Source organism: Anomaloglossus baeobatrachus, chromosome 3 (genome assembly GCF_048569485.1).
Source record: "Anomaloglossus baeobatrachus isolate aAnoBae1 chromosome 3, aAnoBae1.hap1, whole genome shotgun sequence".
Lineage (NCBI taxonomy): Eukaryota > Metazoa > Chordata > Amphibia > Anura > Aromobatidae > Anomaloglossus > Anomaloglossus baeobatrachus.
The window spans coordinates 217,141,290-217,164,975 of record NC_134355.1 but is presented as its reverse complement, the minus strand read 5'-3'; the positions used below and the strand labels follow the sequence as shown (position 1 = coordinate 217,164,975).

The window sequence follows — 23,686 nt, the reverse complement described above, 5'->3', positions numbered from 1 at the left end:
CTCTCCACTTACGCCTTGGAGATCTTGTCGTGTCCAGCTGCCAGCGTTGTCTCTGAACGTGTCTTCAGTGCTGCTGGGTGTGTGCTGACAGATAAGCGCACGCGTCTGTCCAGTGACAATGTGGACAGACTAACGTTCATCAAAATGAACAAGTCATGGATCCACAAGGAATTTACTACCCCTGTGTCATCCTGGGGAGAGTAAATGCCTGTGGATTATTAATGTTCTTGATACAAATCTAGCTGTGAATTGTACAACTGGGGCACAAGTGCTGCCACTGAATGGGTAGGTGTGTGTGGGGCACAATTTTTGGAAAAAAGTGAGACTCCGCTTGGAGTAACCCTTGCTTACATTGTTTTTAAAAATGATCCAAGATGAACAGAGCTGGGATCAGGAAAGACTTTGCTACCTACCCTGTGTCATCCTGGGGACGGTTAAGTATGGCGTATTTTTGAATGTGCTTGATGCAAATCTAGCTGTGAAGTGTACAACTGGGGCACAAGTGCTGCCACTGAATGGGTGGGTGTGTGTGGGACCCAATTTTTGGAAAAAAGGGAGACTCCGCTTGGAGTAACCCTTGCTTACATTGTTTTTAAAAATGATCCAAGATGCACAGAGCTGGGATCAGGAAAGACTTTGCTACCTACCCCGGTGTCATCCTGGGGACGGTTAAGTATGGCGTATTTTTGAATGTGCTTGATGCAAATCTAGCTGTGAAGTGTACAACTGGGGCACAAGTGCTGCCACTGAATGGGTGGGTGTGTGTGGGGCCCAATTTTTGGGAAAAAGGGAGACTCCGCTTGGAGTAACCCTTGCTTACATTGTTTTTAAAAATGATCCAAGATGAACAGAGCCGGGATCAGGAAAGACTTTGCTACCTACCCCGATGTCATCCTGGGAACGGTTAAGTATGGCGTATTTTTGAATGTGCTTGATGCAAATCTAGCTGTGAAGTGTACAACTAGGGCACAAGTGCTGCCTCTGAAGGGGTGGGTGTGTGTGTGGCCCAATTTTTGGGAAAAAGGGAGACTGCGCTTGGAGTAACCTTGCGGTGATTTACATGATTTTAGAAGGGCATGCCATGCCTATATCTGTGTCTCCTCCTCTTTTTCCTTGTCCAGCTCTTTTGTTTTCGCATGAGTATATGTCCTTGTCACTTTCCCATGTGTTTGTGTTGTGTTGTGAGTTGTTTGTCACCTTTTGGACACCTTTGAGGGTGTTTTCTAGGTGTTTTTATGTGTTTGTGATTGCCTCCCATTGTTTCCTATGCGGTTCGAGTGGTTCGCCGAACCAAACTCAAACGAGACCTCCGTTCAGCGAACCGAACTCGAGCCGAACCACGGCCGGTTCGCTCATCTCTAGTACTGTGCAACCTTACTTATTACTCACAGAAAGTTATGCTGCAGTGTGTACATCGCCCAGGCCAAAAACGAATGCTCTACCAGGATACAGCTAAACCCCCACTAATGTGTTCGCATCACAGGTGCAGGAGAAGCAAATCACACACACACACCTCCATGGAATGGAGGGGGGGGCGAATGCTAGATGATAAAACTGCACACTAATGGCTTGCAGATGCAGATAACACAGTCACAAACCCGCAGCCTATTAGGTGACGCCCATACTATTAGATCAGGCGGGCAGTCAAGCCGTACCCCACTGTGTATCATGCACGGACAGACACTCTACAATGCAAGGCCCAACAGAAAGGGGCCTGGCTGTATCCTGTACAAACAAAAAAATATGAGGTTTTTGTTGGTATTTATGGCCAAAAAACGTAAGCCTACAACCCTCGTCACGGGACCTCATGCTTGTAGGTCCCTACACTAAATATAAAAAATAGCAACAAAAAGAGGATAATATCCTCCAGAAATTATATATTACTCACAGCAAGTTGGGCTGCAGTATGTACATCGCCCAGGCCAAAAACTAATGCTCTACCAGGATACAGCTGTACTGTGCAACCTAAAATTTTTTTGTCAGTCTCTTTAATTTGATCCTTATCCTCGTTTTTTGCTATGGCTCTTCTTGATTCAGGGGCCGTCCTGAACTTGATGGATTTTGGGTTTGCTAAAAGTTGTGGCTTTCCCATGGTACCTTTGCAAACTCCTATTACTTTAAGGGGCATTGATGCTACTCCCTTAGCTGATAATAAACCCCAATTTTGGACCCAGGTGACTATGAGGGTTGCACCAGCTCATCAGGAGAATTGTACATTTTTGGTACTACACAACTTGGATGATATTTTGGTACTGGAATTCCCTTGGCTGCAGACCCATAATCCAGTTCTAGATTGGAGATCCTTGTCTGTGGTTAGTTGGGGTTGTAAATGTGTGCATAATGACCTTTCTGTGTTGTCTATTTCTGCTCAGACACATGACGTACCTAAATATTTGCCGGAGTTCCTTGATGTGTTTAATGAGACTGGATCTGATTCCTTACCTCCCCATAGGGAGTGTGATTGTGCCACTTAATTAGTGCCAGGTTGCAAATTTCCTAAGGGACGGATTTTCAATTTGTCTGTGCCCGAACATGATGCTATGCAAACTTATATTAAGGAGTCATTGGAAAATGGTCATATTAGACCGTCATTTTCACCCCGGGTGCCGTTTTTTTCTTTGTGTCCAAGAAGGATGGATCATTGAGACCTTGTATTGACTATCGCCTTCTTAATAAAATCACTGTTAAATGTCAGTATCCTTTGCCCCTAATGTCAGATCTGTTTTCCAGAGTTAAGGGGGCTAAATGGTTTACTAAACTTGATCTTAAGGAGGCGTACAATCTCATTCAAATTAAGGAAGGTGATGAATGGAGGACGGCTTTTAATACCCCTGAGGGGCATTTTGAGTACCTAGTGATGCCTTTTGGGCTCACTAATGCCCCCTCCGTCTTCCAGTCATTCATGAATGATATTTTCCAGGAACTAATTGGTAAACTTCTGATCATCTATTTGGATGATATTTTGAATTTTTTTCTGATGATTGGGACTCTCATGTTGAGCAAGTTCGGACTGTTTTTCAGGTACTTAAGAACAATGCATTGTACGTTAATTGAACGAAATGTCTCTTTGGTGTACAAAAAAATTCTTTTTTGGGGTTTATTTTGTCCCCGTCTTCTATTGAAATGGATCCAGTCAAGATTCAGGCCATTCATGACTGGGTTCAGCCTACAGGCCACTTTACACAAAGCAACATCGCTAGCGATATTGCAATTGATCACACCCGCCCCCATCGTTTGTGTGTCATGGGCAAATCGCTGCCCATGGCGCACAATATCGTTAGTCCCCGTCACACATACTTACCTGCCTAGCAACGTCCTGTTGTCCAAAAGCAGCAACGATATTTGAGATTAGAACGACGTGTCAACAATCAACGATAAGGTGAGTATTTTTGATAATTTGCGGTCGTTCGTACATTTCACACACAACGACGTCGCTAACGAGGCTGGATGTGCGTCACGAATTCCGTGACCCCAACGACATCTCGTTCGCGATGTCGTTGCGTGTAAAGTGGCCTTACTTCTTTGAAATCCCTTCAGAAATTTTTGGGTTTTGTAAATTTATAGGCAATTTCTCTAGTATTTTTAAGCCTTTGATGTATTTGACCAAAAAGGGAGCTGAAGTTGATAAATGGACCCCAGAGGCCATTATGGCCTTTCAGGAGCTTAAAAAGAGGTTCACTTCTGCCACAGTCTTGCAGCAACCTGATGTTTCTCTTCTGATTCAGTTGGAGATAGATGCCTCAGTGATTGGAGCAGGAACTGTTTTGTCTCAAAGAGATCATATAACTTCCAAACTGAAGCCTTGTACCTTCTTGTCTCGGAAATTGTCTCCGTCTGAACGAAACTATTATGTGGGAAATCGGAAATTATTGGCTATGAAGTGGGTTTTTGAAGAATGAAGACATTGGTTGGAGGGGGCTAGAAATCAAATTGTGGTGCTCACTGATCATAACAATCTGACATACCTTGAATCTGTCAAAAGACTGAATCCTAGGCAGACCAGGTGGGCTTTATTTTTTATGCTTTTCGATGTTGTGGTCTCTTTTCTACCGGGCACCAAGAATATTAAAGTAGATGCCCTCCCTAGAAGTTTTTTTGCTGATACTCTTAATGTTGCTGAGCCTCTCTACCATCCTGAATGAAGATGTGGTCCTCTCCGCCATTTCGCCAGGTTAGCACTTAAGAGATTTCAGGGGGACAAACCTGAGAGATGTCCTGTAGGGAAACTGTATATTCCTGATTAATGGAGGAGTAGAGTTTTATGTCCGAGATTCATTGTTCTGTCTTGGCTGGTCATCCTGGAATTTTTGGTACTAGGGATCTAGTAAGTACAGTGCTGGCCAAAAGTATTGGCACTCCTGCAATTCTGTCAGAGAATACTCAGTTTCTTTCTGAAAATGATTGCAATCACAAATTATTTGGTATTATTATCTTCATTTAATTTGTCTTCAATAAATTGGCACTGTTTGAAAAATCATGTGATGTCTCTCTAATTTGTGTAATTAACAGCACCTGTAACATACCTGTGGCACCTAACAGGTGTTGGCAAAAACTAAATCACACTTGCAGCCAGTTGACATGAATTAAAGTTGACTCAACCTCTGTCCTGTGTCCTTGTGTGTACCACATTGAGCATGGAGAAAAGAAAGAAGACCAAAGAACTGTCTGAGGACTTGAGAATCCAAATTGTGAGGAAGCATTAGCAATCTCAAGGCTACAAGTCCATCTCCAAAGACCTGAAAGTTCCTGTGTTTATGGTGTGCAGTGTCATCAAGAAGTTTAAAGCCCATGGCACTGTGGCTAACCTCCCTAGATGTGGAAGGAAAAGAAAAATTGACGAGAAATTTCAACACAAGATTGTGCGAATGGTGGATAAAGAACCTCGACTAACATCCAAACAAGTTCAAGCTGTCCTGCAGTCCGAGGGTACAACAGTGTCAACCCATACTATCCGTCGGTGTCTGAATGAAAAGGGACTGTATGGTAGGATACCCAGGAAGACCCTACTTCTTACCCCAAGACATAAAAAGCCAGGCTGGAGTTTGTCAAAACTTACCTGAGAAAGCCTAAAATGTTTTGGAAGAATGTTCTCTGGTCAGATGAGACAAAAGTAGAGCTTTTTGGGAAAAGCCATCAACATAGAGTTTACAGGAAAAAAAAGAGGCATTCAAAGAAAAGAACATGGTCCCTACAGTCAAACATGGCGGAGGTTCCCTGATGTTTTAGGGTTGCTTTGCTGCCTCTGGCACTGGACTGCTTGACCGTGTGCATGGCATTAGGAAGTCTGACTACTACCAACAAAGTTTGCAGCATAATGTAGGGCCCAGTGTGAGAAAGCTGGGTCTCCCTCAGAGGTCATGGGTCTTCCAGCAGGACAATGACCCAAAACACACTTCAAAAAGCACTAGAAAATGGTTTGAGAGAAAGCACTGGAGACTACTAAAGTGGCCAGCAATGAGTCCAGACCTAAATCCCATAGAACACCTGTGGAGAGATTGTAAGAAACTCATTGATGGTTACCAGAAGCGGTTGTTCGCAGTTATTTTGGCTAAAGGTTGTGCAACCAAGTATTAGGCTAAGAGTGACAATACTTTTGTCTGGCCCATTTTTGGAGTTTTGTGTGAAATGATCAATGATTTGATTTTTGTTTCATTCTCTTTTGTGTTTTTTCATTGAAGACAAATTAAATGAAGATAATAATTCCAAAGAATTTGTGATTGCAATCATTTTCAGGAATAAACTGAGTATTCTCTGACAGAATTGCAGGGGTGCCAATACTTTTAGCCAGCACTGTAGGTTTTTTTGGTGGCCTTCTTTATCTTGGGATGTCAGAAGTTTTGTGCAATCTTGTGGGGTTTGTTCTAGATCCTAGCCTTGTTGTTCACGTTCTAGTGGGATGTTATTGCCATTGCCTGTACCTAAGAGACCTTGGACTCATATCACTCTGGAATTTATTTCGGATCTTCCTGTCTCTCAGAAGACGACGGTTATTTGGGTTATTTGTGATAGATTTTCTAAGATGGTCCATTTGGTACCATTGCCTAAGTTGCCGTCTTCATCAGAGTTGGTGCCCTTGTTTTTTTAACAGGTGGTTCATTTCGAGGGTATTCCTGAGAATATTGTGTCAGACAAAGGAGTTCACTTTGTGTCCAGATTTTGGAGAGCATTTTGTTCTAAATTAGGAATTGGGCTGTCTTTTTCTTGTGCGTTTTATCCTCATACCAATGGTCAAACTGAGAGAGTTAACCAGATATTGGAAACCTATTTGAGGCATTTTCTATCTGTGGATTAGGATGACTGGGTTTCCTTTTTGCCATTGGCAGAGTTTGCTCTCAATAATACGGCTAGCTCTGCTATTTTGATGTCTCAGTTTTTCTGTAATTTTGGGTTTCCTCCCAGGTTTTCTTCAGGGCAGATTCAGGCTTCGGCCTGTCCGGGAATTGATTCTGTGGTGGAGAGAATGCAGCAGATTTGGGGTCAAGTAGTGGACAGAAGAATGCCCAAAGGTTTGCCAAGGCGTAGGATTGTTGGTCCCCGGTTTAACGTTAGAAGACCCAGAGAGGGGTCATTTAACATTTCTACCTTTGGAACCCAGAGACGGGTCGAATGACCTGAAGGATTTTAGCTAACATCCTATAATCACCGTCTTTTGTTCTGTAATTAAGGCCATTACTGTCGCACCACAGGAGGTTGTTGCTTTCCATTAAGTTTAGTCATTTAGTTTCTAGTTAGTTCTATTCAGTTTGGACTAAGGGTCATTTGACCCTCTTTCGTGACTTCAGGGGGGAGCTCGAAATTTCTGGGACTTCTAGTGCTAAAGTGGGGGACATGGTTTGGTTGTCCTCAAAAAATATTCCTATAAGAGTTTCTTCTCCTAAATTTAAGCCAAGATTTATTGGGCCTAATAAGATATCGGAAATTATTAATCCCGTCTCTTTTCGTTTGGCTCTTCATGAGTCTGTTAAAATTCACAATGGTTTTCAGAAGTCTTTGTTAAAGAAACATGTGGAACCACCAGTTCAAACGGTGGTGCCTCCTGATCTTGTGTTGGTAGAAAGGGATCTAGAGTATGAAGTAGAGAAAATTTTGGCTTCCCGTCTTAATAGACGAAAGTTTCAGTACCTTGTTAAGTGGAAGGGTTATGGTCAGGAGGACAATTCTTGGGTTTTTGTTTCTGACATTCACGCTGACAGATTGGTTTGTGCCTTTCATCATGCCCATCCTGACAGACCCAGTGGCTCTGGTGAGGGTTCAGTGACCCCTCATCAAGGGGGGGGACTGCTGTGAATGTCATCCAAGTGGGTGCTGGTGAGGAGCTCCCTCTGGTGGCCAGGAATGGTAATGAAGCTGAGTCTGAATCTGTGACTCAAACAGGTGTTGGAATTAATTAGGAATCCAGGAAGTCCTATTGCAGACCAGCCTGGTGTATATAGATGAGCAGTTTCTGCTTGGCTGCTGCCGGTGATAAATGTTCCCTCTGCCTTTGAAGATGGCTTGGAGTTTGTCCTTCAGTTTCTTCTATTTATCCTGCGCCAATATTCACTCCAATATTCAATCTGTCTATACTATCTGTCTGTCAATACTGGCTGTCTATACTATGTCTGTGTATACTGTCTGCCTATACTATCTGTCTGTTAATACTGTCTGTCTATACTATCTGCCTGTCTGTGTATACTAACGGAAGAAATAGAAGGTTGAATCCCGCACACCTGTTCCTAGGAGACCAGTAGATTGCACCATGCATGGATGCAGGAAAGTCGGCCAGTCTTGTTAACAATATAAAGTCCACGGTGCTCCAGCAAGCAAGTCCAAAAAAGGCTTTTAGTTTAAAAAAAAAATTAAAAGTTTATTCTAAATCATTAAAAAAGGTTCATAATTTGGTCATAAGAATTCATGATACAGAGTACGTGTTTCGAACAAAGTACTCCTTCTCAGAGAGAGAGTAGGAAATACTTTGTTCGAAACGTGCACTCTGTATCATGAATTCTTATGACCAAATTACGGACCTTTTTTAATGATTTAGAATAAAGTTTTCACATTTTTTTTTAAAAAAAGCCTTTTTTGGACTTGCTTGCTGGATCACCGTGGACTTTATGTCTGTCTATACTGTCTGTGTGTATACTGTCTATGTATACTGAAAAACAGAAGTTTATTCCAGCTCACCTGATCCAGGAGTTTTTCAACCCAGCCTGTCCATTAACTCCTTTGTTGCATGCCCTTCCTAAGTCGTGCAAAAACTATTTTCCTCCCAAGTTTAGACCAATTATTTCTGGTGTGGGCTTTGTCACAGAGCATTTATCAGAATGGTTAGATGTCCATTTACAACAATTAGCCAGAGCCTCACCTAGTTATATCCAAGACAGCAAGCATATCCTAAACATCATCTCCAATCTGGACTGGCATGAGAAGTATAGCTGGATAACATGCGATGTCCAATCGCTCTACACCTCAATTCCTCATCATCTGGCAATCCTGGCATTGAAAAATCAGCTTGAAAAGTATTCAGGTTATTCCACAGTTTTACAAGAATATATCTTAGATGTTACCAACTTCCTACGTAGGAATAATTATTTTACTTTTCTTAGTGATTTTTTCATCCAGGCACAAGGTTGTTCAATGGGTGCTCGATTTTCCCCTTCTCTTGCAGGAATCTTCATGTTTTGGTGGGAGGAAGAATTTATTTTCAGTCACTCAAACCCCTTTTCTGATGATATTGCTATGTATTTAAGATACATAGACGATATCTTGATAATATGGCAGGGTTCAATATCGCAAGTGAGCAATTTTATTTCCTTCATTGCCAACAACTCACACAATCTTTTTTTCACTCACCAACACAGTGCAAATCAGGTAGATTTTTTGGACATGACTCTGAGTGGTGACCCTGGCATTAATAAAATACATTGCAAATTATTCCGCATACCATCTGCGAGCAATTCCCTCAGTTGCCACTCAAAGCATGTCATTAACAACATCCCTACAGGAGAATACATCAGAGTCAAAAGGTGTTGTACTACACAAAATGATCTTAAAAGGGAATGGAAATTGATTGAGAGATTTAGACAAAGGGGTTATTCTCAAACTTGCTTAGAAAAAGCAAAAATTAAAACTAACCTCAAAAGTAGAAATCAATATTTGGAATTCAAAAAGAATAGTAATCTGAAAGTGAATGACAAATTGCTTGTGTTTTTTTCCACTAAATATACAAAAATAATTTTTGACATTGTTCACATCATTAGAAAATTTCTTCCAGTTTTATTATCGGATGATATTCTACAAAAAATACTCGGTAGTGGTGTTAAGTTTGTGTCCAAAAGAAATCATACTTTGGGCGCATCCTTATCACCAAGTGACCATACTAAAAGATTTGAAAAAAATAATTCTAAAAAAACCACGGGCAATTGGTTGCCAGTCAGTGGCTCCTATAAATGTGGACATAAATCCTGTAGATGTTGTAAGCACATGACTAATTCTACGGATTTTTTCTCCTACACTAATAATACAAATTTTGAAATTAATTCCATGATCAATTGCAGTTATGATCATGTTGTATATTTGATTTCATGGATAACATGTCAGACACAAAATGTAGGCAGCACATCGCGCCCATTGAAGAAAAGGATATCAGAACACATTTACGATGCAAATAACATCACGACTAGGAGCTTATCGGGTGCTTCTAAGCACTTCTTAAATGTACATGCCAGTAATGTGGATAGCTTGCGCGTTAATGTAACGTAATGGAGAAAGTGAAATTGCCTAGCAGAGGCGAAAAAAAATTGTTTAAAAGAACAGAGAGTCCTCAGTGGTTGATACCTTTTAATGGCTAACTGAAAAGATGGTAATAATTGCAAGCTTTCGAGACTACTCAGGTCTCTTCATCAGGCATGGTATAACACACAATCTGAAGAGTCACGTATTTATACACAACAGGACTTAGAATAGTGCAGTAAAAAAAAAAAAGAACAAGTTATATGAAACAGAACTATCTCTATGGCAGGGGGACAAGCTGTTCTAGCTTGTCCCCCTGCCATAGAGATAGTTCTGTTTCATATAACTTGTTCTCTTTTTTTTTTTTTTTACTGCACTATTCTAAGTCCTGTTGTGTATAAATACGTGACTCTTCAGATTGTGTGTTATACCATGCCTGATGAAGAGACCTGAGTAGTCTCGAAAGCTTGCAATTATTACCATCTTTTCAGTTAGCCATTAAAAGGTATCAACCACTGAGGACTCTCTGTTCTTTTAAACAATTTTTTTATCTCTACTGGCTAACACGGTACAAAGATATATTTTACTTCTAGCAGAGGCGGTAATTTGAAAGAGCTCCTGCTCCGAAGGGAAACCAGGTGGATCTTCCTAATGGGAACTAAATTCCCTGCAGGAATTAATTTAAAAAGTGATATGTTATATATTTATTGAGAATCATTGCATTTCACCTGCTGTTTTCCTTTTTTGGTAATTATCATCTTACAATCACAAATTTATTTATGTGATTATATATTACCCGTTCTCCTTTTTCTTTTACTACTAATCGCTATGAATATTCTGTTTATTTATTTTTTCCCTATTGGCTGTCTCCTCCCTTCCCCCTTTTGAACCAATGTCCGGTCGGAGTTCTGCTTTTAACATGCTTTAGTCCTAAGTTTTGCTACAGACTGAATAAGAACTAGACGTTCGAAACGCGTCCTCTGTCCACATATTTTCTCCATGTGACTTTTTGGACTAATTTTATCTTTATACCCAAATAAAAATAATATTTTAAGAAAACTTTTTTGGATCAAGCTGCTGGATAATTTCCTTCTTGAATCTTTTGTTTATGTATACAGTCTATCTGTGTATACTGTCTGTCTTACTGTTTGTCTGTGTATACTGTCTGTATGTGTATACTGTCTGTGTATACTGTCTGTCTGTCTGTCTATACTGTCTATCTGTGTATACTGTCTGTCTATACTATCTGTCTGTCAATACTGTGTGTGTATACTGTCTGTCTATACTATCTGTTTGTCAATACTGTCTGTCAATATTGTCTGTCTGTCAATACTGTCTGTGTATACTGTCTGTCTGTGTATACTGTCTGCCTGTGTATACTGTCTGCCTGTGTATATTATCGGTCTGTCTGTACATCTTATCTATCTATACATCCATCCTATCTATCTATACAAAATTCCATATACCTCATTATGAAAGTGAGCACATAGTATAATCGTTTTGGGGTTTTTTGTTTGTTTTTTACTGTGTGTGGCACGGTGGGGCTATATACCAGGATGAGTGGGCTATATAGCATTATGGGGACTATATACCAAGATGAGGGGGCTATATACCAGGATAGGTGGCTATATACCAGGATGGGGGGTTATATACCACAATGGAGGGCTATATACCAGGATGAGGGGCTATATACCAGGATGGAGTGCTATATACTAGGATGGGGGGCTAAATACCAGGATGGGGCCATGATGGGGCCATATATACAAAGATGGGCCATGATGGGGCCATATATACCAGGATGTGCAATGATGAGGACATATATACCAGGGTGGGGACATATATAACAGGCTATATCCATGATCAGGGTCATACACGAGGATGGAGACATATACCAGGATGGGACCATATATACCAGGATATAGGTATGATGGGGGTCATACACCAGGATGGGTTGCATGGTGGGAAGATATACCATGATGGGGATATATATACCTGGATGGGGCCATGATAGTAGACATATATACCAGGATGGGACCATATATACCAGGATATAGCCATGATGGGGTCATACACCAGGATGGGGCAATTATGTGGACATATTTACCAGGATGGTGGACATATTTACCAGGAAGTAGCCCAGGATGGAGGGCCCAGGCTCAAACTCTGCATCTGGTCCCATCAGACTGTAGTTATGCCACTGTATGCATATAATATCTGGTGCTATTTGATCTACACTTGTTCACTGGTTACCTATCCTGAGTCATTTTGCACCCGCAAACTATCCAGCACATTGTTGAGGAGTGCCGCCTTATATACTACCATGGTGACAAGACTGATTTTTACACTGTAAATGATAATGCTATTGCATACATAGAAAACCTTGATATCCAACTTAAATTTTTATCCTTTTTGATACTTTCAATCATTGTTTATTGTCTAGTGTTTATTCTTATATGATGGTAAGTTATACGTGTGCCGCCCCCGTACCAGCAGCCTGCCGCTGCTCGGATCCGGACCTTTCGGTGGGTGACTCGAGGGTCTCCGGACCCGGGGGTCCTGCGGACACTCCGAATGAAATGGGGGGGATGGATGTAGGACGTATATTTACAGGCTGAGCCGTATTAAGTTTGTGACGCCACCCACAGTGTGTGGTGAGGTTGGACACCACCGCTGCAGTTACGGGGCACCCGGGGGAGATGTTGTGCAGCTTGTTTTTAACCCATCCGTGGGTAGGGATGGTGGCCCCGGGACCCGTTGGGCTGGAGCAGGGAGAAGAGCCGCAGAGGGTGCTCGTGTACTCACTGTTAAGAAAACACACGAATCTCTGGTAAACCAAGATGATGGTGGTCGGTGCCCGCAGCCGGCTGCGTTCTGGTTCCCCTCCCGGCTGGTGGTTTCTGTCTTTCTCCTGCACTGTTTTTGAACTGTGGACTCCCTATGAGTGAAACTTCAGGAGTCCTCTCCCGGCTGGATGTGGCCTAAGGAGCCCTTGCCCGCAGACCCTGGCCCGTGGGATCTATGGGCCTTGGCAGTGGCCTTTTTATCCCCCTCGGTGGGCTGTTGTCTTCTATGAGGGACATTGGGTGGGACAGGACCTCTAGTCCTGGCCTCAATCTGTTAATCAACCAGTTCCAGTCGCTTCTGGTCCTGGCTTCAGGGTCCGAGTACCCCCCTGTGTGCTCCGGTTTCCGTGTCAGTTCCCCGGGTCGGTACCGGCGGGCTACAACCCTGTCCCGGTCCACCTCAGTTCCATCGAGCCATCTTCCCGGCTCCTGCAGACGGAGACCGCCGTCTGCCTCCTAGCCAGTGGCACCAGGGCTCCTACCCTGGAACCGTTCAATTTGGGTTTTTTTCCTTTGCTGGAGCTGCAAACAGCTCCAGCCCACACACCTCTCCAACTTGAACTTCAACACAGATCTGTTTACTTTCCCGCCCTGGGCTGTCTGGACCCATGGGTGGGCGTGCACCAACCGCCTGGTCACGCCCACTGGTGTGTCCATCTTACCCAAAGGGGGGGTGACTAGCATTTAATGTTTGGCTGCTGTCACCTTGTGAGGGAACGGTGCTGTATAGGGGCCTACCTTTAACTACCTGGCCTGGCCAGGGCGTCACATACGTTCATACGATTAAATAAAAACCGACAGAGAGAGAGACCGAGAGACCTGCGTTTTTTGTTGACAAGAACAAATCCAAAATGCAACCAAAATGCAGTGTAAATGCACAGCTAAACATTTTGGTTGCGTTTTGACACATCTCATTCATTTCAATGGGTGGAAAATGTTCACAAACCGCAATGAAGAAGTGACATGTTGCTTTTTTTTCGGCAATGATTTTAACAAAACGCTGCCTAAAAAAAGCAACATGCGGATGGAAATTCTGACTTCTCATAGACTTTGCTGAGGAAGCAAAACGCATGCATTTTGTCATTGACATGGTGCAGTTTAAAATGCAACCAAAATGCAAGAAAAAATGTAATGTGCGCACATGGCCTTAGTAAACTCTGGAGTTGAAGTTCATTGTTCTACTGTTCAGGGACACCTGCACAAATATGGCCTTCATGGAAGAGTCATCAGAAGAAAACCTCTCCTGCGTCCTCTCCAAAAAGTCAACATCAGAACATGCTGAACAAGCTGATGCATTTTGAAATAAGTCCTGTGGACCAATGAAGTTAAAATAGAACTCTCTGGCCACAATGATCAAAGACAAACAATTGCCTTTTGTTATATAGCGTCTCGTTGCTAAGCAAGAAAACCTACAGGACAAAGACTATGCACATTTTTACAAAAGAATATTTTTATATCTTTATTTTATGTTATCAAATACACTGAGACAAACAAAAACAAACATAAACATGTATTCATGATAAAAGGGTTTACATTGGCAGACATCTGGGATCAGAAATTATAACATAGAGACGCGTGCAGTGTGTCTTACACATGGGAGACATTAGCCATTACTGTGGTATATAAGAGGAGGCTCCCCATGGATTCATTGACAATCCCCTCCGAGGAAGCAACCTGCAAAACGCCCATTAGTGGACGCAATTTTGTTTGGTGAGAAAAATTGTTACTTATATAATGTGGGTTAGGGTAAGATGGAATTAATTAACAAGGGTCTGTGGCTTTTCTGTTTTAGTCTATATGGTTTGATCTGTTGTCACATATGTAATATGGTTTCTGTATCCTATGTAATAGTCCAAGGATTAGAGAAAAAATAGATTACCATAATAGGTCTAAGTTTATTCATTTGGTATAGGTGAGTCTTATTTGTAAACCAATAATCTGTTTTTAGGTAATTTCTTGAATGCTGACGCTACCTAGTGCTCATTTTAAATAACAATAGTTATATATATATATATATATATTTTTTTTTTTTTTGATTGACTGATTGACACATTTAACATTATTGAGCCATCTAGTGCTCAATTAATTGATTTTAGCTAGCATCCTTTTAACAAACGCTAGGAGCTTGTTTGACACACATTTTCCTTGTGATATGTTTATAGATGGTTCTCTGAAATACTAACGTCATTTTTTTGCTCAAAACACAGGCCTCTTCCGGCCAACAGGGGCATGAATCCAACCAAGGCTCTGGGCCTTCAACTTACTTTAAAGGGCATAGCACATGTCCAGTCCCTTTCAGCCACTCCCGGTCTGCTGTTTACCAGTGGCCCATTTCTTCCTCCACCTTTCCTAGGTCCGGGGAGACACGGTGTGCTGCAATCTCCAGGGTCTGTCTGGAGTTCGCAAATGATCAGCTTCCTCCTTCAGGTCCACAGATGGATCCACATCCCCGGAGGCCTTTTCCAGATATATTTGGCCAATGTGGTTGCCGTGCACCACCACAGAGGGGATAACCGCCGCTGTATATAACTGGAAAGGGCCTCCAGGGATGTGGATCCATCTTTGGACCCGAAGGAGGAAGTTGATTGTTTGCAAAATCCAGACAGGCCCTCAAGATGGCAGCCCGTGTCTCCCCGAACCTATGAAAGGTAGAGGAAGAAGTGGACCATCGATTAAACAGCAGACTGGGAGTGGCTGAAAGGGACTGGACTTGTGCTATGCCCTCTAAAATAAGAAGAAAAAATGCCCTTGGAAAAAGTCACGGCGAAACGCGTCAGGTGTCTCATTGGTAAGGCTTAATTAATATGTAACAGTGTGATACAATTGTTTATTGGTGTTTGGCAGCTTAGTTACTTTTGCATCAGGTTTTCCCTGACATATTTATTATATTTTCATCTGCCATCTTATTTTATTCCTTACATTGTTTCACACTGCTATCATATTATGCCTATGTCATCTCACTATGTAGGTTTCACCATTCATTTTTTTGGCACAGCTAATACCTGATATGCATATTATCCCCATTGTGGGGTGATTGTGAATTTTTTGCACACTGTCAGATTTCATATAAATAATTACCTATTATGGTTTAAAATTTACGCTGGCAGCTGAGCGCATTGTATGACTATCAGTTTTTTATATGTGCTACATATTTATTCCTACATTTTAAATGCTGTGTATTTGTGTATTTTTCGTATATTTTTTTGTAATAAAGATTTATTTTGATTTAAATCATTTGGATTTTCTTCTGGGTAGTTTTATAGGTATTTAGCCCTCTAAAGTAAGTTGAAGGCCTAGAGCTTTGGTTGGGTTCATGCCCCTGTTGGCCAGAAGAGGCCCGTGTTTTTGGAAAAATAGAGGGATTGGACATGCCCCTCGTGGCCGGATAGGCCAAAAACTTTGTTTGTGTCCAAACTGTTTGCCCCTTTTTGCCCCCAATAGGAACGGTTTGCTCCTGGCTGATTGCCTTGCCCAATGACCCTGCCCCATACATTGGTTTCCCTGCGCAGGTTCGAATCCTGCAGACTACGCCAAACTGAAGGAACCGCCGGGGGCTCTGCCGAGGCTAGAGTCTGTAATAGTTGTGTCCCCGACCGACTCTCTTCATGAAACAGGGGGTTGCAGAGCGATTAGTTCTGGTGTGGGGCTTACTGTCACCGGCTGTGGTTCTGTTCCCTTCGTGGCAGCCTCACGTAACACCAAATTAGAGGCAGACTCCAGTTTTTGATTCAACTTCCGTGCCTTAATGGCTTTATAAACACCTTCTTTTGCAGAGGAAAGGCACAATTTCTTCACTGGGCAATGTGGAGACACGGGGCTCAGTGGGTGCTCTCGTCCACTAAAACCCGCCGCCTTTAGAAAGACAGCGTGGCTCAGGGCTCATCCCAACTGAACGCCGGCCTCCTTAACCATGGGTGTAACACTACTCAGACAACACAGGGTGAGGGAACCACAATAATTAGACTTTATTGGATCCCCAAACGATTAACGGCACATAACACATAACCAGCAAAACACAAATGTAACAGGCAACAGAGTCTCACCCTTCCGCTGGCTCACCAGGGATTTAGAATGTCCATGCCTCAGAGGTTCCAGGGCTATTTACTCCAATCCAGCAGCACCCCACTTTTGGCGGGCACCCACCGAGAAAGGGATAATGCCAGATTTAGGAAGCTGTCTGAGGTCTGCAAAGTCTGTAACAAGTGACTGAACTGTCCCAACCTAAGTGTCCTCCTTAGGTAGTCCTGGTATGATGATACAATCCTGGCAGCCGGAGTCGAAATCCCTAGGCTGTGGATATGGTCTCCAACCGGAACCGGAGTCCCTAGATTGAAGCCATAAGATATCCTGATCCTCTAGTCAGCTCCTAAGATCTTAGACTGGATCCATCAGCATCCATCAACAACAACCTGGTGGCTTAAAGAAGTCCCTTTTATAGCCACAGCCTTCCACTTGGATACACTGTGTCCTCATCGGATTGGTTGAACAAGATCGCCTCTCCCATTGGATGAATCTCAAGCTGCATGGACAATGTTCATCCAAATGATGTCTACAGAAAGACTAAGGATATCTACATGAAGTCTGCAAGTCACAGACTCGACAATGGCTACTAAGGTAATCACATTAGCAATACACAACTACATTAGAATGATTACTAGAAGAGTCTGGAGAAACAATACGTCTGGCTTTCAGTGGCCAACACAATTACATGAGTCAACAAGAGTCTTGTAAAAACAATGAGGGACTTATCCCCCGTCTATAAACAATCTATCATCCTGTCTGGCTGAATTTTAAGAAACTTTAACCCATGAGAGTCCATGTCGTCACAGGCAAGACATACATTTCCACAATATTCTCATTACCCCGGCTGTCAGAGAGTTCCACTGGCTTCCTGGATTACCAGCCTTTGTCCCTGCAGGTTTGGATACTCTTGCCATGCTGATCCCCACTTCCAGGAGTTCCTCAGCAAAACTACACTGTGGCAGTTCCTATGATTTGGCTCCATGCTTTCTGCGTCCGTGTCTTTCCACGCCAGTCCACAAGCCACAGGAGATGCCTTCTACACATTAGCATCCAATCTCTCTCCCACTCTGTCTCTACATTCTCTCTCTACCTTATCTTCTTCACTACTCCACCTAAACTACACCTTCTCCTTTCTCTACTGTCTGCTGGGCTCATCCACTTCCCCTCAACCAAACTATGGGGATACTGTGCCACCTTATGGTGGATTGTGAAACTACAACCCAACCCAGCCATTACATACTGTTAATTATCCGGTACCCTATCTATCCCTTACACCAACAAGGCGAGGTCGTCGGGTAGGTTAATGGGGCTCCTGTCACCCCCTTACACTCACCATGGAGCTCACAGCGGACAGTAATGTTCTATGCTCCCTGTCACTGAGGTGTAGCAGAGCTGGAATTGCTGTGGGACCTTGTGTGGATTACGTCAGTCCTGCATAGGTGTTTAGGGAGTTAATAAAGTGGTGAAAGAAAGGCTTTTTTTGTATTTCCAAATAAAGGATTTTTTGGTGTCTGTGTTTATTTACTTTCACTTACAGATTAGTGACGGGGGTCTGATAAACACTTGCCATCACTAGTCTAGGGCTTAGTAGCAGCTGTGGGCTGTTATTACCCCTTATTACCCCGATTGCCACTGCACCAGGGCAAAGGGAAGAGTCGGGTAAAGTTATAGGTTTGTCACATCTAATGGATGTGACAATCCCGGACGGCTGCATGTTGCTATTATTAGGCTGGGGGGCGGCCAATAAAAATGGCCCTCCCCAGTCTGAGAATAGCAACCTGCAGCTGTCAAGCTTTATCTTTGCTGGGCATCAAAATTGGGGGGATATCAAACCTGTTTTTTTATTTTTTTAAATAATAAAAAAAAAAAAAAAAAAAAAGCTGCGTGCGGTTCTTCTTATTTTGATGCACAGCCAAGATTTGATGCACAGCTGCAGCCTGTGACTGTGGGCTTTATCTGTGCTGAGTATCAGAGTATGGAGGGACCCTACGCCAATTTTTTTTTATTTATTTTTACTGTACGGGTAGAGTCACACTGACGTATGACTCGCACGAGTGCAGTGAGAAAATCTCACATTGCACTCGGCATGTCATCCGAGTGCAGTTATGGCAAATACATTTTTTTAGTATTTGATAAGCTTGTCGATTACATTTGTATATCAAATATCTGCAAATTGTATTCTTTTAATACATAATCCATAGTAAATTCCATTGGCATAATATCACTTAGATTACAATTTATGCATGGAAACAAATTACAAAAACTAAGTAGAAAACAAAGTAATACCTGGTCACGTTTGCCATAGGGTATAGAATACTTTCTACCATTAACGGGGTGAATCATCCTTGCATGCATTGGAATACCATTGGTCACAATCTATGAATTGAAAAAAAACAATAATGAATTAAATCTTGTTTAACTCCTAAATTCCTTTATGTCTAAGCCTAGTTTTCACCTTCATGTCAGTTTTTTTGCAATTCTGACAAGTGTCAATTAGACAGGTTATAACTCTGGAATGCTTCAACGGATTCTGGTCATTCTGACTGAGACTGTTTTTTTTTGACATATTGTACTTCCTGATAATGGTAAATATAACCCCTTAATGACCGATGACGTACCAGTACAGTGCTGGTAAGTATTGGCACCCCTACAATTCTGTCAGAGAATACTCAGTTTCTTCCTGAAAATGATTGCAATCACAAATTCTTTGGTATTATTATCTTCATTTAATTTGTCTTCAATGAAAAAAAAAAATTGTCATAAAGCCAAATTGGATATAATTCCACACCAAATATAAAAAAGCGGGTGGACAAAAGTATTGGTACTGTTTGAAAAATCATGTGATGCTTGATTTGTGTAATTAACAGCACCTGTAACATACCTGTGGCACCTAACAGGTGTTGACAATAACTAAATCACACTTGCAGCCAGTTGACATTGAATAAAGTTGACTCAACCTCTGTCCTGTGTCCTAGTGTGTACCACATTGAGCATGGAGAAAAGAAAGAAGACTAAAGAACTGTCTGAGGACTTGAGAATCCAAATTGTGAGGAAGCATGAGCAATCTCAAGACTACAAGTCCATCTCCAAAGACCTGAACGTTCCTGTGTCTACGGTGCGCAGTATCATCAAGAAGTTTAAAGCCAATGGAACTGTGGCTAACCTCCCTAGATGTGGAAGGAAAAGAAAAATTGATGAGAGATTTCAATGCAAGATTGTGCGGATGGTGAATAAAGAACCTCGACTAACATCCAAACAAGTTCAAGCTACCCTGCAGTGTAAACCCATACTATCCGTCGGCGTCTGAATGAAAAGGGACTGTATGGTAGGATACCCAGGAAGACCCCACTTCTTACCCCGAGACATAAAAAATCCAGGCTGGAGTTTGCCAAAACTTACCTGAGAAAGTCTAAAATGTTTTGGAAGAATGTTCTCTGGTCAGATGAGACAAAAGTAGAGCTTTTTAGGAAAAGCCATCAACATAGAGTTTACAGGAAAAAAAAAAGAGGCGTTCAAAGAAAAGAACACGGTCCCTACAGTCAAACATGGCGGAAGTTCCCTGATGTTTTGGGGTTGCTTTGCTGCCTCTAGCACTGGACTGCTTGACCGTGTGCATGGCATTATGAAGTCTGAAGGCTACCAACAAATTTTGCAGCATAATGTAGGGCCCAGTGTGAGAAAGCTGGGTCTCCCTCAGAGGTCATGGGTCTTCCAGCAGGACAATGACCCAAAACACACTTCAAAAAGCACTAGAAAATGGTTTGAGAGAAAGCACTGGAGACTACTAAAGTGACCAGCAATGAGTCAAGACCTGAATCCCATAGAACACCTGTGGAGAGATCTCAAAATGGCAGTTTGGAGAAGGTACCCTTCAAATCTCAGGGACCTGGAGCAGTTTGCCAAAGAAGAATGGTCTAAAATTCCAAAAGAGCATTATAAGAAACTCATTGATGGTTACCGGAAGCGGTTGTTCGCAGCTAAAGGTTGTGCAAAAAAGCATTAGGCTAAGGGTGCCAATACTTTTGTCTGGCCCATTTTTGGAGTTTTGTGTGAAATGATCATTGATTGATTTGATTGAATGATTTGATTTTTGCTTTATTCTCTTTTGTGTTTTTTCATTTCAAGCAAAATAAATGAAGATAATAATACCAAAGAATTTGTGATTGCAATCATTTTCAAGAAGAAACTGAGTATTCTGTGACAGAATTGCAGGGGTGCCAATACTTTTGGCCAGCACTGAATGTCCTAAATCATTAAGGGGGAATCACTGCCAGCTACTTCAGTGAGTCTGCGGTGATCACCACACGTCTGCTGATTTGTGTGCCTCGTAGGTGCAGGTGGATCCATGATCTACCCGCACCTGTTAACCCCATAAATCGTGCTGTCAAAATGTGATAGCATGATTTAAATGCCCAGAGCGGATAACGCGCACTTACCTGCCACCATCAGAGTCCACATGACATGATCACGTGATGATTAGAGATGAGCGATGTTCGAGGTTCGCTAATTTCATGTTCAAGGGATTTTGGGGGGTGTTCGAGAGGCTCGACAAACTCGAGCTTTTTGCTAAAAGCTTGACAGTTCGAGTAACATTCGAGAACGGTTCGATCACCAAAAGCGTGGCTTTTTACAGCTATGTGTGCAGGGAGCCATTGCTGGCAGCCTGCGGTAAGCTGGTAACCAGGGTAAATATCGGGTATCCAAGCAAAGCGCTTTGCTTAGTAACCCGATGTTTACCCTGGCTATGTGTGCAAAAATCTCCGAAAGCCTCACAGAAGCACTTCCGTGTGACTTCCGTCGGATGCTGCTGCAGTTTGTGTCCTGCTCCATCCCCAGCCCCGCGGCTGCCCGCTCAGCAGTGTCCACAGCTGCCCGCACTGTACGGTGTCCGCAGCTGCTGTCACTGCAGTGTCAGCAGCTGCCCGCACTGTAATGTGTCAGCAGCTGCCTGCACTGCAGTGTCCACAGCTGCCTCCACTGTACGGTGTCCGCAGCTGCCCACACTGCAGTGAAAGCAGCCCCGGGGATAACAAGCGCTGTCAGGAGGTTAGTGAAGATCCTTACCTGCAGTGATGAAGTCCTGCCCTCCAACACCAGCGCTGTCACTGTCCTCCATGGCCACCGCTTGTCACATCTCCTCTCGCTGCCGACCCGAGACGGTGACTAGCGGTGATGTTACAGGCACCTGCGATACTTGGTTGTGAAGGCAGCGGTCATTGAACTCAATGACAGCTCTGCTATCAGGAGAGCAGCGATCCCGCAGGTAATGTACCTCGCAATCCTGATGACAGCAGCACTTGTCATGCCCTGCAGTGACAGCTCTGCTATCAGGAGTGCAGTGATCACCGCAGGTAATGTACCTCGCTATCCTCCTGACAGCAGCACTTGTCATGCCCTGCAGTGACCTGGGCTGACCTATTGATGGTAGCTCAGGTCACTGCATTGCTCTCCCAGCCAATATGGAACATTCTGTTTTTCATTGACTGGGACATTGACTATGGTATGGATCGTCATGGGACCCCCTTGGATTACACCAGACCTGGATTTGTTTTTCTTTCTAATAAATTGGTGAAAGAGGGAATGTTTTGGGGAGTGTTCTTTCAAATAAAAATGTGTTTGTCGTCTATTTTTTTTTTTTATTACTGACTGGGTTCGTGATGTCGGGTATCTGATAGACGCCTGACATCACGAACCCCAGGGCTTGATGCCAGGTGAAATTGCACATCTGGTATTAACCCCATATATTACCCCATTTTCCACCGCACCAGGGCAACGGGATGAGCTGGGTCGAAGCACCAGGATTGGCGCATCTAATGGATGCGCCACTTCTGGGGCAGCTGTGGCCTGCTATTTTTAGGCTGGGGAGAGTTCAATAACCATGGACCTCCCTAGTCTGAGAATATCAGACCCTAGGTGTCCGCTTTACCTTGGCTGGTGATCCAATTTTGGGGGGACCTCACGTGGTTTTTTTAATTCTTTATTTAATTTAAAATAACAGCGTGGGGTGCCCTCAGTTTTGGATTACCAGCCAAGGTGAAGCTGCCAGCTGTGGTCTGCTTTACCCTAGCTGGCTATCAAAAATAGGGGGAATCTCACAATTTTTTTTTTTTAAATGTATTTATTTTTTTGGCTGAATACAAGGCTAAGCACCCCTTAGTGCCACATGAAAGGCACCAAAGGGTGCAAAATTGCAAAATGCAGGAGAGTGGGACATTATGCAGATGCGTATCTAGGGGCGGCTGGCGGGGCATCTGCCCCGGGCACAGCTGTCAGGGGGGCGCTGTCAGGCTGCCTGATGCAGCGCTCCGGGAGTCTCCCCGGCGGCTGTGTGTTACCGCCCTCTGAAGTGGGAGCTGGCTATTCTCTGAGTCCAGCCGTCAAGCTGACAGCCGGAGTCAGAGAAAGTGTGGCGTGCGGTTCCCTGTGATCATTTGCATGGCCGGCGGTAGCTTCGTGCGACCTGTGCAGTGACACAGGACGCCGGTTGGCAGACATCACTGGTGGGGGATCTCCCCCTGCTTCTGGCTCCTGCACATCTCCTGTCAGATTGCAGAGTGGTGGGGGAGGGGCCCGCACGGCAGGGCTGCATAGTGCCATGTGCTCAGCCCCTCACCATCCCGTCCTGTGCACTCAGGCCTGTGTGCTCGGCTCTAGCACCGCAGAAGAGACAGAAGAGGAGAATGAAACCAGCGCTGATTGGCCACACATTAACCCCTTTAGGGGTACTTTGCACACTATGACATCGCAGGCCGATTGCTGCGATGCCGAGCGCGATAGTCCCTGTCCCCATCGCAGCAGCGATAACTTGTGATAGCTGCCGTAGCGAACATTATCGCTACGGCAGCTTCACATACACTTACCTGCCCTGCGACATCGCTCTGGCCGGCGAACCGCCTCCTTCCTAAGGGGGTGGGTCATGTGGCGTCACAGCGACGTCACGCGGCAGGCGGCCAATAGAAGCAGAGGGGCACAGATGAGCGGGACGTAAACATCCCACCCACCTCCTTCTTCCTCATTGCAGCCGGGACGCAGGTAAGGAGATGTTCCTCGCTCATGTGGCTTCATACACAGCGATCTGTGCTGCCACAGGAACGAGGAATAACATCGTA

At 43.5% G+C, this 23,686-nt stretch overlaps 1 protein-coding gene across 1 annotated transcript in view; it reads right to left on the bottom strand.

Annotated features, from left to right (window-relative positions):
- The window catches only part of KMO (kynurenine 3-monooxygenase), a 1,795,071-nt gene that overhangs the window by 1,308,691 nt on the left and 462,694 nt on the right, over positions 1-23,686 (bottom strand). The window contains exon 4 of the mRNA XM_075338209.1: positions 18,864-18,953. Within this exon, the coding sequence (XP_075194324.1) occupies positions 18,864-18,953 (90 nt within the window). The remainder of the gene's footprint in view (positions 1-18,863; positions 18,954-23,686) is intronic.